Consider the following 20,144-nt stretch of genomic DNA (forward strand, 5'->3'; position numbering starts at 1 on the left):
CAGCATGTGCACAGGCAGATCCCACCAATGTAACCCACAACAGCACTGGAGGAAACTTGCACTGCACAAAATAGTAAAGGTTTCTTGCCTCCAAAACTAGGCTGGGCTTGAATGAGCGATCGGGAGTGCTAGTAACAGATTCAGACATGAAGTGTTGACTTAATACCTTCCTCTTCTTCCACAGAAGGAAAGGGATGCTTATGATCATAAAAGATCCAAGGTAAATAATCTGAGTAAAGCAGGCCATTTTTAATAAATTTCTCTCTCCAGTGTATTTTAAATGCAGCCTGCTTACTGTTTCTGTTTTGTAACTTTCCTTTTGATATAAGCAACACTATAAGGTTATACAGATAGTCGTTCCCTTAGAACATGCCCTCACACTTTTTTATCCAGTCAGACTGTTAAACCTTGTTCAGGAAGCATCATCAGTGATTTCTTTTATTGTTTTTAAATAACTGTGCTTCCAAATACATGGCATAAGATAGAAGATGTGAATGAAAAAGCCTTTACTTCAAGTTTTAACAAACTGCTTGCGCCATAAGGAAATAATAGAATGATATATTTATTCTCTTAAGAGACATAGTCATAAGAGTTAATGCAGAAACTATGATTACATAACTATGTACATTTTATAATGGAGTATTAAAGCAGGCATCCTTATTATTTGCACTGCACATTTATATAGTAAATGAAAGTGTGACTGTCACTAAGTAGATGTGGAAAAATCTCACATCCCCATCTTACCTTGTTTATCTACTGTTTTACCCCATGAGTATTGATAAGTTTATAGCACATATGAAAACCACACCACCTTGAAACCAAGTGCAACATCCTAAGCAGAACTAAAAGCTGCTAGTTGTAGCTCCTTTAACTCATACTGTCTGCAAAACACAATTCTCACAAGCCATAAAAGCAAACAGGAAACTTGCCATACTTCCAGGCAGATAAAAACAGCTAACTCACAAAACCAGGGATCCTTTCATTATTGGAACAGCTCAGAACATGTTTATGCCAGACCAGGCACCACTGTGTCCCTCCAGCCATTCAAATCCTGATCCTCTTTGTAAGAGTATTTGCAACTCAGTCCTTGGTCTCCCCATTACCCACTCACCCCTTAATATTTTACTGGGTTTAACAATCAGGGTAGTGATTTTTTTGTTACTTAGCAGCATTTCCCACTGAAAGCTGGATTACACTGGTTTAAACAGTTTATAAAAGGTCTTGGAATGAAACTACAGGCTTGGCAGTCAGATTATCCTTCAGTACACAGTTCCAGTATCATTTTAGGCACATCTTTCTGTACAGACATTGTCCTGTCATTCTGCAAATACTCCAGATCACAAGACAGCTGAAAAATAGCAGAAGCAGCAGTACAAGGCAACTCAGAAAAATAGTATTAACCTGCTGTACAGCAATTAAAAATAAACTGCAGTAGGCATGTAAAATGGCACATGCCATCACTCACTTTCCTCAGCCAGGAAGTCTGCAGCTTAAAACCACCTGTGGACTCTCAGCAATTATCACATTTCTCAAGGAGAAGCAGCAAGTGATGCACATCTGGCAACTAGACCATCTCTTCCTTCTCCCACAGGTTGCATCTTCTACTTTCAAACAGAATGTGCAGTGTGCTTTCAGTCTTTCTTGACTAAGAATACAATTGAAAACATCCCTTGGTGACAATTCCATATTTTATGGCACATCTGCTGCATCACAAACCCTACAAATACTTTTGGCACCAAGAATCCTGTGCATACAAAACAGTCCTTCAGTCTGACTATTTAATATGCCATCAGCTGGCCATGCAAACTAATTTAATCCAATTACAGTAGAGGTGATGAAGTCAAGCTGACTCTTAACTGAAGAATCATCAGCAAGAATTTCCTCAAAACATATGACACTGCAGCTTGCTAGACTTATTTGGAGAGCCGATACACCATAGTGAAGTTTGCAATGCTCAGACTTGTTGTAACAAAGGTAAGTGCAAAAAAACTGCTTTGCACCAGCAAGTAGAAGAGGAAAGGGATTCAACAAGAACACACTTTGTAAAGAACTGTAATCCTAATAACTTAATTGCCTTTGGGAAGTGCTGCATCCCATTGCCTTCTCAAAAGTAATTTTATCTGCAACTTGATGCTCAGCACTACAGCAATGAATGGAGTGGGGGAGGTAAAGAAACTGGGGGAACTAGTGAGAGAACTAAAGCTATCATTCTGTCTGATATATAACGTATTGGTACATGCAACACTTGATCTACACATCCGATGACTCTGGAAAACTCCCATAGAAGCAAATGGAGACTGACTCACATCCAGGCTCTTTAAGCACCTACAGAGGCAGGGAAATTTGTTTTTGAATTACACAGCTGTACTTCAGTATTTATGTAGGAGTGGCCTCCTACATTGAGTGAGGCCCTATAGATCAGTATAAATTTGAAGGTACAGCCAGAGTTTGTTTCTTTTCCCTGTCTGCTTATAATGCAGTATTCCCAAATATTTTACAATATGTTAACCCCAGCTCATTGTTCCCACATAAATGGAAAACTCAAAGGTAAATAATGCACCAAGCCTCTTTAATTAAGTAAGGAGTCTGGGGGAGGAGTTTCTGCAGACCCTTTTAAATCTTAAAGCCTGCCAACTGGATGAACAAAAGGTAGATTAGGCTCACATGATAAATCCCAGTAAATCTAAAAAGCCTTTGTTAATAAGTCACTAAGAGATTTCTTCCACCCCCCCCCAGAATTTCTCTTCACCAGAAGTGAGAGTTAAGATTATTTTAGCAGGTTTGGTTTCCAGCAGCATTAAATGGGTATATGCCTCATGGAGCTCTAATCTCCTCTTTTCTATAGAGCTCAATTCTCCTTTCATTCCTACTAAAGGAGAACAAGTTATTTCTAGCTTTTATGTAGGGAGCAGCTGCTGAAAATTCAGAGGTGAAAAAAGTTTATGAAATTGGTCAAGATCACAGGAAAATTAAACTGAAATTCTATATTGCTTTAATAGCAATGGCAACAACAGAGGTACAAAAGTATTTTCATTTCATTTTGGTATTTCTTTCATGTAGCAGGTTGCAAATGAGCCTTTAAAGTTTTCATTCATAAGTTAGTGTTCAGTAGCTTGTTCACAGAGGCAAATGACCTGTTAGTCTGGCAATTAGCATACTCTTCTGTTTGCAGTGAGACTTAATGAAGACATTATTAGAGACAGACCTTACTGAAGCACATTCAACAGACCTTTTACAATTGCACAGCAAAGACCCAGATTTTAGCAAAACCAATACAATAACCACAGACAACATAGGTGACATTTAAAGCTGTGATAAATTTTTAAGAAGTTTAGATCCTACGTGGAACCATCTGGCTTCACTAATGAATTCTTTCCAACATTATAGATTAATCATATCTTCTCTGTGTGCAGTGCTGAAATCCAAACAACATATGTAATCCTAATATACATCGTGGAAGCATTTCCATCAGTTAAGGGAATGAAAGCAGCTGTACAAGACTTAAGATTCTTTCTGGAACAGTGGAAGCCACTGTCGTCATTCAGGCTCAGAAAAAGTTTTAAAAGTCCATTGCAACAGATAAGCAACGTGTTTTTAGAGCAATGAGAGAAAGGATATCCAACCTTCCAATGGAGGGTTAAAAATGGTCAATTTCACATCAAAGAGGGTATTAACCAGTCAAGGAAAAACAAACAAAAACCACAAATAAACAAACAGAAAAACAACCAGAAACTACCTTTGTTACCCCCTAATTCATACCTGTGGAATAAAGTTTGGAAGAGCTTTTGAGCACAGTTCTAAACACAGCAAAAGCAAACAACTGCAGTATGTTTGACAAGTTTATGAAGGAGAGGAGATGAGCCTTTCTGCAAATGCAGGATGAAGCAGTCCAGGATACCTTCCAGCCCAACCTCAGGCCTGAACCCAAACTACCTAGAAGACTCTAACAACCATAGACTGTGGTTCCCAGTTCTCCAGAGTCTAACCAAAAACATTAAACCTCTCCCTACATGGCTCTCAAATAAAGCTTCTGAGCACACTTTCTGGATTTATACATCCACAATTTTAAGACGCAGCATTTGGAGCAGTTCTGAACTCTATTTACATCTGCATTTTGTTTTAGGAGTGCTCTGAAAACAATTTGTAGCTGTTGGTTTATAGCTTTTCTAATACAGTGTGTTTGGCCTGCGTAAGGATATTGGTATGGATTTTGATTGACTGTAAAAATCGGATCATCGCCCAGAGGAAGTCCTAATGATCTTAAAGGAGGAGTCAGGGAGAACTCAAACCAGACCAAAAACTGGTGAAAAATCATGCGTCTGATAGATTTAACTTAAGCCAATAACAATATGTAATCACTGCTTATTTCAGACTTTATAAATTTTTTTTCAGCATTATACAAGTGAACCAAAAGAACTCCACTGATTTATTTCCTTCATCCTCCTTTGCACCGTGTAGCAAGGCAAACTAGAGCTATGAAGAGATGCTTGCAACACTGAAGTATCAGATTTCTAACTTTCTTTGCAGCAGACCTTGTAAGATTTCCCTACAAGAGCAATAAAAATTGGGTCAGTGATGTTAACAAACTGTGAGACTCCCACATTCATACAAAATCCTAGCTGTGATACATATTAAACCAGGCATTTTCTTTCTGCTTATGTCTCTCTAAAAAGGTTAAACACCATTAATATAACACACACCAGCACAGGACCTGCTGCCTCCACTTCTAATGGATGGTACTCTGGTAGCAAGCATTCACCTACTACAACCAACAGAGTCCAGTTGCTGCTGAAGTTAGAACACTTTTCTTGTAGTGTTAGAATGCAAAATGCTAAGGACAAGTGCATCCTGGAAACATTTTATATGAGCACTATGCTAGCAACTACATCATATAGTGATTAGCTACAGATGAGCACTATCATTTGAGGAAACAGAAAATATTGTGGGCATGTGCCAGATGAAAATTAACTATTTGTGCCATTTGACAGTTATTAGTAAATTTAATTCTGGTTTAAAAACAGAAGGCTCCTAAAATGCGCTCTTATAGCCTAGTTCCAGGAACATCTCAACAAATATAAAGTTGCACAGGCAGACACATCCCATATTTGGCAAGTAATAATGCAAGTCATTAGGAAAAAAAATAAAGACGTGTAGGAAGTAGGGGGAGGGAGACAGTCATTCTGTTTGGGATTTGAAATGCAAGAGGAATTAATCCTCCCTTTACAGCTTCACTGACAGAAATGGCATTTCCAGCACTTCACTAAGAGGTGGCATCATTTTGGAGAGTCTTAGTGAGGAGCACACCTTGTAAATCCATGCTCCCCCTTCATAGAGTTCAGGGCTCAGAAACCCTCAGAAGCAGGATGTGTGGAAGCAGATATTTGCATTTACTCTCTCAGCTGTCCCTTTGTAGAGAGCGTAATCTAGGCTTCAAAACACTTTAAATTTTATTTCTGACTCGGGATGAAGTATCCCTATGGATTTACTCTGCAGAAGAAAAGACTGGGGTTACAACATATCTATAAACTGTAAGACAAAGAATCTTTCCCATCACTTCTCATTCTTGGTCTCCAGCCCCTGCTCATCTGCTATGCCACTCCTTCCAGCTTGAGCACAGGGAGTGGTGCCAGGCCAGAGTTCCAGATGTGCACATATAGGAAAGAGGATTATATGGCAAAGAATCCCCAAAAGCATACTGCTCCATAGCCTGAAAGCAGCATGCAGAGAAGTGATTTCACATCCTCTCCCACTCCCACAAGTTAATGATTTTAAGCGGTCACCTCCTTTCTCCATCCTTATGTAGGATGTTGAAGTGGTGTCACCAGGATTTATTCTTCTTTGAGACCCTAAACACGTTGTGCAATGCAGTACAAATTACTTTAAGAACCGCAGAATTAAAAAAAAAAAAAAAACAAACACCCCCCCCTCCCAAAACAAACCCAACAAACAAGGAAAAAAGAAGGAAAAAAAAAACAAACCAAACCCAAACCAAACCAAAAAACAAACAAAACCCCCAAATCAACAAACAACACCTACATTTTGTCTGAAGCATGAGAGATGTAGACATGCAGCTACAGAACATTTCTACATGTGCCTCCACATACACAACCTTATGTTTGAAAGTCCAAGGGAGAGCTAAAGAGACAATCATTTCAGCCTAACTTACAAGTGCTCGTTCTTAACTAACCTGAGCTACCTGCCAACAGAGAACAATAAGACTCTAACAAATTACACATAAAAGATGGCAAATACTTACTAGGAGGTTTACTTGCTCTCGGGCTGACGCGCTCTGGGAGGGGAGCAGGAGATGAGCTCTTCTCCCCACAGAAACCCAGCAGCCGCTCTTGCTGGGGACTGGGTGAGAGTTGGGCTGAGACACCCTCTGGAAACCCGTGGCTCCGATGCTCCAAGCCCGGCATATGCCCTCAGCCCGCTCCGCTGGGCTTGCCCACTGCAGGCGGCTACCTCGTCCCTCCGGAGGAGCAGGTTTCCCTCCTCCTTCCCCGCCTACTCCACCTCCCCGTGCAGAGGATGCCCCCTTGCCCGCCCCCGGGCTTCCCGCCGCGTCCCGGAGCGTATCCGCCACAGAGAGTCCCGCCGGGGTGGGGAGTGCTGCCGGAGCTCCCCCGGCCTCAGCCCACCTGCCGCTCAGCTCGGCTCGTAGCCGCTGCTCCGGGAGCCGGCGACGCGCGAAGCTGCGGGGGAAGTGGTGCCCGGCAGCGATACGTGCTGCGGCCAGCGCGACTCCCTTTAACTCCTTCTGCCCCGCCAGCGCGGGCTGCCGGCTGCCTCGGAGCCTTACGCGGCAGCGGCAGCGGGGCTGGGGGAGCCTCGGACTAGCCACCGCCAGCGGCTGGGCTAGCACCTGTGGAGTCCGGCTCGCACAGGTGGGGCCGCTGCTATGGGGACCTGCCTGAGCGGTATAGACCCGTGTACAGGATGGGGGGGAAAGGAGTGTATAGGGGTGCACATCGGTGCTATCCGGAGCCGGGCTGGATGGCGCTTTGAGAAACCTGGTCTAGTGGAAGATGTCCCTGCCCATGGCAGAGGATTGGAACTGCTTGACTTTAAAGGTCCCTTCCAACCCAAACTATGCTGTGATTCTATGATAGAAACGTATACAGAAGAGCACATAGGGATGTGGTGGCTGTGTAAGGTGTGTTTGGGGGTGTAGACAGTGTGTGTAGGGACTATATGTGGTGCCTGAGTGGGGAAGCATAGCAGGCGTGTGTTTATAGGTTTGCATGGGATGTCTGAAGTGTGTGTGGGATGTATATATATTTTCTGGGCTCAGTGTATGGCTTGCATATAGGGGGAGTACATAGAGGATGAATGTAAAGGTCTGTATGGGACTTGGATAGGATGATTATGAGGGGAGGGGGATATTTATAGGGGTTTGCATAGGAGTATGTATAGAGTGTGTAGGGATCTATACGGAGTTGTAGGTCTGCTACACACTTCCTCGATTCTGGGGCACTCTCTGGGACACATGGGAGCTCGGGACAGCCCTTTGTCTCCCCCAGAACCCTTTAACCTGCCTAAGTCTGGTGCTGTGCTGCATCTGCCCAGGGACGACCAAATCTGGGGCAAGGGATTTAGTTTAATAAACCATTTACAGCTAATTGTGTTAAGTGCTAAAGTAGTGTAAAAGGAGGAGCAAAAGATAGATGGAGACAAACTGAATCCTCTTCAATACTGTGACCTTTGAACTGCTATTTTATAATACAGAACTAGAGACCCTGAAGGGGAAGGCTAGGGAAATCCTGGTAAATTGTAGGCTTAGAGCTTTTTCATTCTAGTACTTAAAAAAGCTTTTGTTTGCACATTTGAAAACAAGCAACAAAAAAAAACCCAACACAACAGACTTTTTATCTTAGATGGATTTATAGCACACATGGGAACAGACGCACCAAAAACCCACGTTCTATAAATAAAGCCTTTCCTTTCTGCCATCTTGCTTTTTCTGTGCTCTAATCAAATTACTGCTAGGTATCTTAAAATGTGATACTGAATGGGTATGAAAAAGTGAACGCTGCGGAGAACTTGAGAGCTTGCCTCCTCAACAGGCTCTAAAATGCCTCTAGGGGTGATGGAGCAAACCACAGTCTGGGCTCTAATTCTTTCTCTCCTTCACTCTGTTTCCACTCAACAGCAGTCAACTCAGACAAAAGTGGCCAAGATAAGCTAAGTCACAGCAAAGCTGTACTTTGCTGCGGCAATGTCAGGAGTTTTATATTTGCAGAGACCTCAGTGTTTTTCAGTTTGATTCCGAGGTGAATTTTTCAGCCATTTGATAGAGAATGTGTCCTGCAACCTGAGGAGGCTTTACAAGGGCCTTTACAGTGCAAGATGCTGCCTTTTCCTGATACAACATTTGTCTTACTGAGCACAAGCCTCCACAAAGGGTGGGAGCAGTATGAGTTCATGAGAAGTTATAGCCATCCGTTTTCACTCTTTCTCTTCCGGGTGCAGTACAAAGTGAGTGAAATAGGAGGAACTGCTGCTGTCTCTTCAAGGGGAAGTTTTCTGCTGGCAATGATACTTTACATACTTCTAATTCCCTTAGATAGACTATCTGCTAGAAGCACAAGACACTTTTCCTGTTTTTAAGGCTCTGTGACTTCGAAAGAAAAGATAGAGACTTTATGAATATATTTAAGACTGAATCATTGAAATGGGAATCCTAAAGAAAATTTACTTTATTTTCAGAGGTTTGAATACCTCAATTCTCACTGACTCTGTTGGAGATCTCTCTGCAGGTTTTCTTTTCTGTGAAGTCACAGTGGAATTTCAAGGAAATTTTAAGAATATCTGTAAAGTAAAGTAAACCTATGAGTTAGTACAAATACATTTTCAAGACAGCTATTACCTAGTATACTTCACAGGTAATCTGGTAATTCATAGCATTAGCAATCAACTGTACATACATGCTATGCTCATTACACGTAGCTGGGTTGTTACTATAACACATGGCACATGAGCTGTTAAAAGAAAGGTGCTTGTTATATGAACATTTTCTTTCTGAGATAAATCTTTATTTGGCATCAGAATACAGAGAGAAAATGAAATCTTAAGATAGCCACACAGAACCCAGCACAAAGTTGCTTTGACTTTCTCCATGCCACAGCTGACTGAAGTCTTGTAATGGCAACACCTTTTTGGAAAGAGTTTTCTTCTCAACATTTGGAAGCATTCATTCCAAGATGCTGCTCTGCATCACACTTGTGCTTTTCTTTGCTGATTTCTAGCCTCGACTTCATGAAACTCCTTTCTTGTAAATGCTCTTATGTCTTACCACTTGGGAATTGCTGCTCTAGACAATCTTCTAATAGCATCACTGCCTCTGCTTTCAATTTAAAATGATTGCTCAGGCCTTGAACACTCACAAAGAACAAGGCCCAGTGTTGCCAGTGAACCCGCATCTGCCTTCAGCTGAGAGGGAGGAGTAGGAGACACTTGGATTGGGCTGAAAGCCACTGAGCTCCATAAGGAGAGCAGACGGTGCCCCTGCTGGGCTTCAAGAGATTGACGCATTCTCGGCAGAGCTCACATTATTTCTCTCTCTTTTTTCCTGGGTTTTTGGGTTGGTGTTTTGGTTTTGGTTTTTGTTTTTTTTTTTGCTTGCAAAAGTCATATCAAGAAGGGCTCTCCCATCCTATCCCAGTAAAAGCCAGTATGACATAACACCCCATGTCCAGTCACAGTTTCTCCCCAGAGTCCTTGCTAAGACTGTTTATCTTCTAGTTGGGCCCTTATCCTGGTAGCGCTCTAGGGTGCAGGAAGTCAACAGTGCCTCTTCTTTAGATGCTGATTCTAAATCAGATCAAGCTCAAGATAACAAATGTTCAGATATGAGATAATAACATTTAATGAATGCTGTTGGCTAGAATAATTCTGTATATTCTTAACTGGTTGCTTGAGGGGGATTTTTAATTGTAAACATCCTTCATGCAGCTGCTCCAGGGATATGTTTAGGAAACAGCGGCTGGCTGTGTTTAAAAGATTTCAACTCATCTTGACCTACATTTAGAGTTTTGTAGCTTACAAGCCGTGGACTGTAACCAGCAAAACCCTCAGAGAGTTTATATAGCTTCTGTACAGCAAGGCACAGGAAACAAATGAAGGATGAAGTTACGCAGCTGAAGTGTCTGGAAATGTGAGTTACTGAAGTTAAACTATAGGGTTCAGATGATTATCAGGTTATTAGGAATAAAAGAAGCAGATTTGTATAAATGGTGTAAAGATAACCTCTCCTTTTGCCTTGTTCTTTCTTTCTGATTTGTTCTCTCACTGGAAAGCTTCTGTAAAATCTTTTAGGATCCTTTCAGGATAAAGTTCAGAAGCTGCCTAACCACAATTGTATTTTTATATGTGTTACCTTCTCACTTAAACTTCTGCTCCAGAAATTGCTTAAGTATAGGGTTTGTTCCCTATTATGACCCCTTATTAAGTGGGGAAACTGGTAGAATCAGATGCTTAGGAAGTAAATTTGTTGGCAAGGAACACATTAATCTGTTTGCCAAAGCTTTATTTTTCTGGCATGCTAGTGCCTGTTTCTGCAGAATATAAGCATTCATTTTAAAAAGCAAAGCAGTTTCGAGCCTCTTGAGATTAGAAGATAATCTTCTAAAAGTGAGCCACTGTAATATCTTCCCAAATCTGCAGGCAGGCTAAATTATCATCCCCAATCCTGCTTGAGTCTTTGCTACCCGTGAACATAGAAAGCATTGAGAAGCCTGTGAGTTTCATACTGGAAATAGAGATTAAGTACTTGAGGAGGGAGGGAGCCAAGAGGTCAGACACTGTGTGGTACTAACATCGACAACAGTAGTTCACTCAGCTCAGGAGCAAGAAAAATGTATTAGGTGTGTCTGCAAAAGACCACATAAGCAGTCTATGCATATCTGGTAAGACATGCAGGTATCTGAGTCTTTACACTTTGAGGTTTATTGGAAAAGAGGAGCAGGACTATAAGCATTTGGTCGTTGAGGAAATAACAGCTTTGGAAACTCAGCTGTTTTATCCTCTTGTATTTAGAGGTTGGAATAATGTATAAGCTAGTGGCAAAACCAAGAAAAAGCTAGCAGTCATGATACCAGTAAAAAATGGACAGCTTCTGTTTCAAACAGACAAACTGTTCAGATTAGCAGATCAAGTATTTGGTTGGACTGCAAAAATTCTGCATCATCATGCTTCTAGAGCCACTGGCAATGGCAGAGAACCTCCATTTTCATACATTAAAGCATTAAAAATGTTAATTATTTGTATCTTTGTTGAATGAAATCAATCAGCAGAATACTATTGGTTTTCATGCAAGTAATGGATAAAGGGAGTGGTTACTTCACATTATGCAAAAAGGCATTGAGAAACAGGTACCTACTATGGCAGGATTGAGCCTACAAATGAGTGGATCACTATAAAGACGAAGACAATATTGCCACCCTGTATCGCATAGTTAGCTTTATCTTTTTCTTCATGAAATGGAAACAGTGCCTGCACACATGGGGAAGACATAGCTTTTTGTCCTAATGTTTCACTTCAGCAGAACTAAGTCCCAGTTGACGTGGGGAGGGGATGGAGGGTGAGATGAATTAGAGGCTGGAAAATTTCAGCAAATATGCTTATTAACCATTTCTACCAAAGCATAGCTATAATCTGCTCAAATAATAGTTGAGAACTAGACAGCTTCCATTATATATGCCATTAGTGCCTGTTCCTGTTCTGTCCAAAGACAGCCAAGTAAGCTACAGAGTATAATTTACTTTTTTTACAACCTTCAGTCTCTAATCTCAATTTTTAGCCTAAAGAAAGAAGTACTGGTAATGGCTATATGGCTACAGCATGATTACAGAGACACAAAATATGCTTGCTTTTTTTCCCTTTCTTTTTTCTTTTTTCCTTAAAATAAACCTAACAAAAACCAACCAAACAAAAAAAAAACCAAAGCTTTAGAATGCCATGCAAATAGTCTAACCTTTGTGAATGAAAGGTAAGAGCAGTGCGATGGAAACAATTTCTGTAAGTCTTATATAATACAGATTTGTTACCCTGAAGAAGCGAACATGATAAATTGAGAAGGTATATTTATGGCAATAAAGTTGTCATTAGATGAAGGTCAGATTATGTAAATTCAACAGTTATAGAGAGTAACATAGCATTTGTAAGTAAATGTTTTTGCCAGGAAATTCTGTTGCAATTATCAATCAGTACTCAAACAGTGGAAAAGTAAGTAGATATTATAGTTATCTGGAAATGCAACACATGCCTGACCATGCTCCAGTGTACATCTGGGATTTCCAACCACCCACAGCAGGAGTTCCACACAAATAGTTCACCATCTATATTTTGGAAGCTAACCCCAATTACACTGTAGATACATATATATAGGCTTCTGGTTTTGGAGTCAGACCTCTGTTGCAGAGCAGGGGAAAACATGCAACTTGTGGAGGGGGAAAGCTTTACACAGTAGTTCCCAGATAGTTCCAAAATACTATATTTGCACATCATTCATATATGGCCCAATGTTTGAAGATACCATTAGATGTAGCTGGCACAGTTTACAGATCTAGGGAGAGAAAAAATGAGTTCTTTATTTGTCCCCTACCTTTTTTTTTTTCTCCTCAGAGATAGAAATAGTTTTTCTTACCAAACATAATAAGAGAAACTAATCCTGCTATAGCAGTGCCCTAGTTGAAAGTATTGTCAGCAAATTCCATCTAGACTAAAAACTTTAAGTCCCTGAGGTGTGTCAAATTTCTAAGAGTTTAAGTTAAAAATGAGTTTGAACAGATTAACTAGCTGGGACTTGAAGGTAAAGCTGGCTTCTCTGAAAGAAATGTGTTTTACACAGTGTTACGTGTGCTTGGTTCCTCTTTTATTCAAAGTAAGAAAAGGAGTTTTGTGAGAAGAGTCTTGAATAGGGTCTTTTCCTTATAAAACTGTGGAAGGGTTCCAGGCAGTCTGTAGCATTGGCTTGAACTTTGTTTTTCTCCAAAGCAAGAACCCTTCAGTTTTCAGTGGCTTCTACATTTTTTCCTCCTACTTTTGTAAAATGTGCCAGTGAAGTCAAGTGGGTTGCATTAACTTAACATTTTTCCAAACATTCACACTTACAACCAAAAAAGGGAATATTTAATAAACATAACCAGGAATATGTTGGAATGTTGCTCTACTGATGATCAGAAGAATTTTCAGTCATAAGGTCTAATTAAACATCCCGAGTTGGAAATCCTTCCAGTGACTGTTACATCTCCTGGTTATCTGGTCAAATATTTTTAAGTCAGCCCAAGCAGCTTCTGTGCCAAAGTGATATTTTTAATGTGAATAACACACATGCACAGAAGACCACATTAAAATTCACCTAGGTTAGTGACATTTTGGCATCTCAGATTAAATCTGAAAACATCAACCTATCTTTATGCACAGGGGGCTAACTGGCAATGAGACAGGTCTGCAGTAGTAATCATATGTGTTTGTTTATAACAAAACTTGTTATTCTATGAAAAAAAATGTGTCTGCATGGTCTAGTATGGGAATTTGGACTACCATTGCTGACATTCTTAAAGTTTGATGGTGTGGGATTAAAGACAAGTAAAGACATCATGTGAGACATTTTTCCAAAAGCACCATGCAATTTTGTTATCCAAGAATAAAGCATTTTTGCCAAGATTAAATAAGGAAAACAAAACTGAAACTCACCGATAACAAATGACTAATTAACCACTTCTTCTGATTAGGAGCAATAGAATTCCAGTAGCACTCAGAGCTGCTTTGTATTAACTGATAGAACAAAAAGCATTTGAAGAGACATCTCATCTAAGTAGAAAAGCCAGACAAAGGAATATCATCATTTTAGAATTAGGGAACTGAGGAACAGAATAATTGTCCTGTCTGCAGCCAGTCTGTGGTAGGATAGTAATTGAATGCAGATCTCCTTACCACATGCACATTCTCTATCTATATTCCAACTGGTCAGCTGAAACAGCCTTTCATTACTGCTCTGTCAACATACCAAGAATTACACAAGACCATGAACATTTCACATGTTTGCTTCAAATCCACTTCTCCCACCACATCATTTAAAACTTTGTAGTCAGTGAGCAAATACATACCATAGACACAGTAAGTTCTCAAGCCTAGAAAGCAGGTTTGAACTTTACAGTCCACAGGGAGACACACCTCCCTGCAAAATTCCCAATGCCTTTCTATTTTGGACTCCAGCTTCCTTTTGCAGGAACAAGTTTTTCTTTAAAAGATCTTTAAAAACATTTTCAGGTTTTCTTTCTATAGCTAGAAGAGGAAGCTTCCCTTATTTTAAACCAAGATCTACCTTCTTACAGTATTCTTACCGTACCATTCCTCCTACAGGGAAGGGCACTTACCTGTCCTAACACAATAACAGTATTGTTCATAGAAATAGTAAGACCATCACCTAAAAGTGACCTAAAGGTGGTATATACAATTCTCACCTCTACCAGCAACCAGCAGAAGTCAGGAATTAATCCTATTTGTAAGTGTCAATATAGTCTTTGGAGAAATTAAGTAAGGAAATAACTACAGGAAAGTTTTGGGAAAATTGCAGTCTGGCCACTTATTTGAGTTCATTGACTTCAGATAAAAGAGGCAATTCACAGTCAAACTCCATTTCTAGGCTGTAACACAAGGACACAAGGTGTTCCCCATCTTCTGCCAAAGCAGTCTTTTATTTTATAGACCTATGAAAATACCACACCCAGTGGGGATTCACAATACAGATAAGAGATTGCCCAAAGTCAAGCCATTTGTCTTGCTAAACACAACCTTCTCCAGAGCATTTTTGTGTTACATATTTGTGTATTTTATTCATACACATCTTAACCTACCGGGAATGAGGGAGGAGAAAACACTTGAGAACTAAGCGTGAAGGCTTCCATTTACTCACAAGACAAAGAAGCAGCTATTTAAGACCTTTGGCACATGAGCAGTGATATAAATGGCATTTCAGATGCTTAAAATGAGGAGCAGTAGTAATAAGAAGTAAAAGCAACAGAGAACATTCTGGTCCCTGCTTCTTTTTGCTTGAAATCTAGAACTCGCTTGAGCTTACATTGCATAACAAGAAGCTTAGTCAGCCCAAGGGAAATTTTATCAATTAGGAAATATATCTATTACTTCTTAGATACCTGAGCGTGCCAAATCAGTGTTTGATAGCCTCAGAGCCTTTGGGGTAATGGTCCAGGTACAAGCTTTAACAGAGGGCTATTATAGGGTTTGCCTATGCCACACTGTGAAGAAAGAGCTTGACAGAGAGACTGCCAGGGGAGATACGCACTGATGGTGGTGCAGCCATGTTAGCACAGAGCTGTGCTGCCTACCTGGTACTTCCCATGGATACATTCAGATTCTTTCAAGTCATGGTAATTCTTTGATCCCAACTTTTCCCATGGCAGGGAGTTCCATAATCTAGCCTTGTGCTGAGAAAATGTATTTTAAATAAATATTGGCTACTGCCTGTCTAATACAGCTTATAAGAAAAATGAAACAGAAGAGCAAATTATACTAGCTTAAATTTTGTTCTTTACAAAACCACTCTACACCCTTCTTGCATCCCCTCCCCGGGGAAGGTAAGGGATGCCTGCAATCTGGGTGCAGGGCTGAGAACTACTGGAGTCAAGTTCTAACGCATTTTTTTTGTCATGGCAAAGCAATGAGTAAATTACAGTCATCATGTTCCTTATTAGTACATACACGATTAATACATCCTTCTGCTATCAGCATCTTACACCGCCTACGAAGGCAGGTCTAAAGGATAACTTTAAAAAGTGTAATTATTTGCCATAGCTCCAAGGCATTAAGATACTACAACTCCTCGTGTAGAGGGAGACCATGTTTAACAGTGCCCTCTCGTGACTGATGGAATAAAAAACCCAGTTACAAACCAGGCGGTCTGTGAGATCTGGTGGGCTGCGTCGGCAGAGAAGATGTAGGGCAGTAGGCAGGTGAGCTAGTTTTCATTATGGATAGAAAATGAATTAACTATACTATAAATAAAGTCATTCCCTGCTTAGACAACTTCCAAAGCAGCAACTGGCTGACAGAATATATCAGTGCACTCCAGTTACCAGAAAATAACAATGATCACTGCTTGCTACACGACAATTTTTATTATACTGTTTTCAGTTGTAAAGGGCAGTTGTATTTTTAATGAGACAACTAGGAAACATTTTCGGGGTTAATGATCTACTTTGCATGCCTGCAAGTCTGCAAGTCTGACACACTACTATCAGCATATGCGCAGCTGAATTTTCATTCCTAGAGTTAGATCTTCTCCTCCATCTTCAGAGGAAGGACTCCCTTTTCTGCTAGAAGTGGAACAGGGCTCTCCAAGGAGAAGGAAAGTAGATGAAAAGCAGCTAACTCTGCCCCGTGTTCACCCTTAAGCTCAGTGCAGAATGACTTCAAGAGTGTCTCAGAATTTGGGGCTGAAAATGTGGAGAGACTGAGCACAAAATGAGTAACAGCCCAGAGATATTCCTAGTAGCAAAAAGAAATACAACTACTTTTGTCTAAGATCTTTCTTCATTCATCTTCCTGGTCCCATCCCACATGCTTTGTATAAAATATACCATTTCTGCTTGCACTCGCTCTCAGCACTGCTCTTCTAGTACAGTGTCACTGTGAATTACAGTTCCAGGGGCAGCTTCTTGATATCAATTATGCTTTTCCTTTCACCCATGTTAGGAGAAGAGTATTTTAAAAATAGCTTAACTGTCTTCCTTGCAGTAGAGAACCTGCTGCAGACTTCAAAGTTGGCATCTCTTTTCTCTGCAGTCTGCAGTGAAACATGGGGTATTCAAGTCACCTCTGATCAAAAGAACTACTTTTGTCATGAGCTGCTTTATGCCCTTGCAGTTCCTAAATTTTTGGCAGCCAAATCCAAGTGAGTACACTTATAGTAAACATTGTTTTCACATAGCATTTCTGCAGCTTACTGTCTGTTCCAAGCTGTGCCAGCTCTGCAGGCTGCCAACCCCAGCTGCTGGCAGCCCAGCATCAGGACAATCTGATCCCTGTCACACTGTGGTGTTCCACCTGTGCATCACAGGATGCACTGCTGGTTTTCAGTAGATAAGCAGATTAATTCCCTGGGCATTAGATTAATAATGTTTAGGTTGCTGTCTATCTTCATTTCTTGACCAACTGCAATTTCAGATTCTAGGGTTTGGTTGTTTTGTTTTGGTCTGCTTCCTGCAGAGGGGAAATTTTTAAGGGATCTTTACTGTGTGGATTCTTTAATCTCAGACTACGTTATTGCATCAGGCTTTCAGGGCTATCCAACTCCTAATTTTCACAAAACTTGTAGTAGCTCAATGATCTTCTTGTTCTCCCACTTCTGTCACATTAGCTTGAAATCAGACGACAAGTTCAAAAGTCATTAAGGGGACACAGACAGATACCAGGATCATCTAAGCCTCATTTCCTTAGTAAACTAAATTAACGTTTCAGATGGTGTCTGGTTCTCATTGCTCACAGTCTAGACAAAACAGGCATCCACAAAGCAAGCATTGTATTAGAGCTGAAATTCATTTTTATCTTTACTCCATTTTCACAGAAAAGAAATTGTAACTTCACAATAAAAATAATTTTAAATGGTTTTGGAGACAGCTGAGGAGAATGGTTACAGAAGTAGCAGCTTTTCATTTCTGTGTTTCCAGATTTATTCCAGCATAGGACAATACTGATCAAAAGCCAGGAGTGTCTAAATGTAGGTCTCATTAGATGGATTCCCACTGCAGACAACACTGCAAAGCCATTTTGATTCTTAGAAGCTATCTCGAAATTGTCTTTTGGGGCTAACCAACCTTCCCAATGGTTACAGATGATGAGGAAGAAACCTGTATTAAGACATTAAAAAGTAAATATTATATAAAAGTTGCAAATCAGCCTATAGGTGTATGTGTGGTGGCAGGAGGACATGAGCATCAACCTGCAAACTAAGTTTGAAATGGGGAGGGCAGGGGGAGGAGGGAAGCAGGAGAAATGCAGACAAAGGAGTAGCTTTGAAGTACTCTCCAGTGTCACAGCTGAAGGATGCAATCAACAGAAATCAAAAAGGAACATGGATGAATATTGCTTTATAAGTGCTCATAAAAAATGGATGTGCATTGAGACAGCTATAACAAGCTGAATGCTGTGAGTTAATCCATACTTTTTTCACAAGAGCACTGAAGCTAATACATACTGGCATTAGCTTCAGTAATTACTCTATGCAGGTGCATACATTTGCTATGCCTGTAGCGAGCTTTGATGCTGCTCCAATAGAAGTTGTTAGCTGGGGAAGAAAAGCAGCTGTGGATAGGTATTTTGTACCTGGCATTCATTAAGACATTTAGTATATATCCCAGCTGGAGAACCTAGAATTCAACTCTGGTAAAAGTATGTACTCTGTGGCTTTTGTTTCTGGAAGTGCTTCTGATAGGGAAGACTATTATTCCACCATCAGGATGACCAAAATATTAGTCTTTTTAAAACAATGTTGTGGCTGTAGGATTTTTTTTTGCCTTTAGATGTGCATGTAAATATACATATGTTTTTCTGTGTGGTTGTATTTAGCACTAAGGCAGTATTTAGTTGTTAAGCAGAAGGCTGAGATCTTTCCAAGCCTTAATCTGGAAAAAGACTGCTAGTTTGCCTCTCTGACCTCCAAAACAGACTAAAATGTCACTGCAATGCAGACGTCAACTATGATTATTATTTTCAAAACCAATTCCTTTGAATGAGCTTGAAGTATTTGAAGATTGAGGACTGGGACAGCTCAAAGGGCTAAATATGTTTTTGGTGAACTACAGAAATAAAAGAGTGGAGCAGAAATATCAGAACCAGCAAATTCTTCTATTTTCAAGCTTTTTGCAAATTTTCAGATATGTATTAACCACAACTTACTTACAGCCCAGACCTCTGGTGTCATTTCATCAGGATGGATGTTTATACTGGAGTGTTTCAGAATGTCTACCATAAAGATAAAGAAATAAAACCAGGCCCCCAAAAAGACAATAGGAAAGATGTGAGATACAGGTGAATTACGGCAATCTATGGCTGTTTATCAGTATGCTTGCTAGAACAAATGAGATTCAGTGTTTTTCCCATACTCAGAAACTTACTTCTACACAGAAAGTGTCTCATTAAAGATACCTTGATAGTTTTATGAAGTAGGGTGTGGGTTTTTTAAGATCTAGAAGTATTTCTGGTACATGCTAATAATTCCTAAAGCAGATTATTGCTCAGACTACTACTCTCACTCGTAGTACTGATTTAGCACCCTCATGGTCCGCCTTCTCAGAAATGATGAGTGTTTCAATAGAGGGAACAACCTTGCCAACTTACTATAGTTTCTAGGTAGGGGTGAGAGGCATGGAAAAAGAATGAACATTCCTATATGTCAACAGAAAGCGTTGAGCTCCAGGTTTGCCAATTCCCAATCCTTTCATAGACATTAAACAAAACCAGTTATAATTTTACCTCTGAATGAAAGAGGTTTTCTACCAGCTGTCTTTCTCTGAATACAGATAAATTGGAAAACATGCTCTCTTCAGTTGACACACTGCATTCATTTCATTCTGAAGCATCCAAAAGGCTGATCTTAGAAACAATCCAAAAAAAGACTCCAAAATCAACCCCTCCAAAAAACTGCTGGAAAAAACCCTCTTGGCATATATGTTTTGCTGCTAGAGTTTCATTTTTCAACTGGAACTGTTTGACGTGTTTATCTGTTGCACATATTGTTTTATCCTGGAGTACGTGTTCATTAGCGACATAAATGTGTCTCTCATGTTAGCTGAAAAATTGGAAATTAGAGGTAGCCTAGTCACATCAACGTGAAATATTTTGACCAGATCTATGCAACTCAAGAAACATTTAAATTTCTTTACTGCAGACTTTTACAATATAATTTGATTTGGGCTGCTTTCTGTATCTCAGCTTCCTTGCTTTTAAGTGGAGGTTCTAACAAGAATTAATTACATATGTTGTTTGCCCATTTGTACTAGACTTTCAGGATTACAAGATTTACACTGTCTTTTCCTTTACTCATATCCCTCATCTTCTAAACCAAAGAATCTAGTTTGCAGTCTTTCAGCCTCATCACAATACATATAATTATGTTGACC

At 40.1% G+C, this 20,144-nt stretch overlaps 1 protein-coding gene across 4 annotated transcripts in view; it reads right to left on the reverse strand.

The window, feature by feature from the left end:
* MYLK (myosin light chain kinase) overlaps positions 1-6,488 on the reverse strand; it is a 226,943-nt gene extending 220,455 nt beyond the window's left edge. For 2 of the 4 annotated variants that reach the window (XM_057430189.1, XM_057430188.1), the window contains exon 1: positions 6,257-6,488. In XM_057430189.1, coding sequence (XP_057286172.1) covers positions 6,257-6,419 — 163 coding nt within the window. In that variant the 5' untranslated portion in view covers positions 6,420-6,488. The remainder of the gene's footprint in view (positions 1-6,256) is intronic. The other 2 variants (XM_057430191.1, XM_057430190.1) reach the window with 2 other exon arrangements.
* Between the last annotated feature and the right edge of the window lie 13,656 nt (positions 6,489-20,144).

The sequence above is a fragment of the Pezoporus wallicus genome, unplaced genomic scaffold (assembly GCF_028554395.1).
Source record: "Pezoporus wallicus isolate ANWC-B61680 ecotype Strahan unplaced genomic scaffold, APGP_CSIRO_Pwel_v1 contig_5261, whole genome shotgun sequence".
Lineage (NCBI taxonomy): Eukaryota > Metazoa > Chordata > Aves > Psittaciformes > Psittacidae > Pezoporus > Pezoporus wallicus.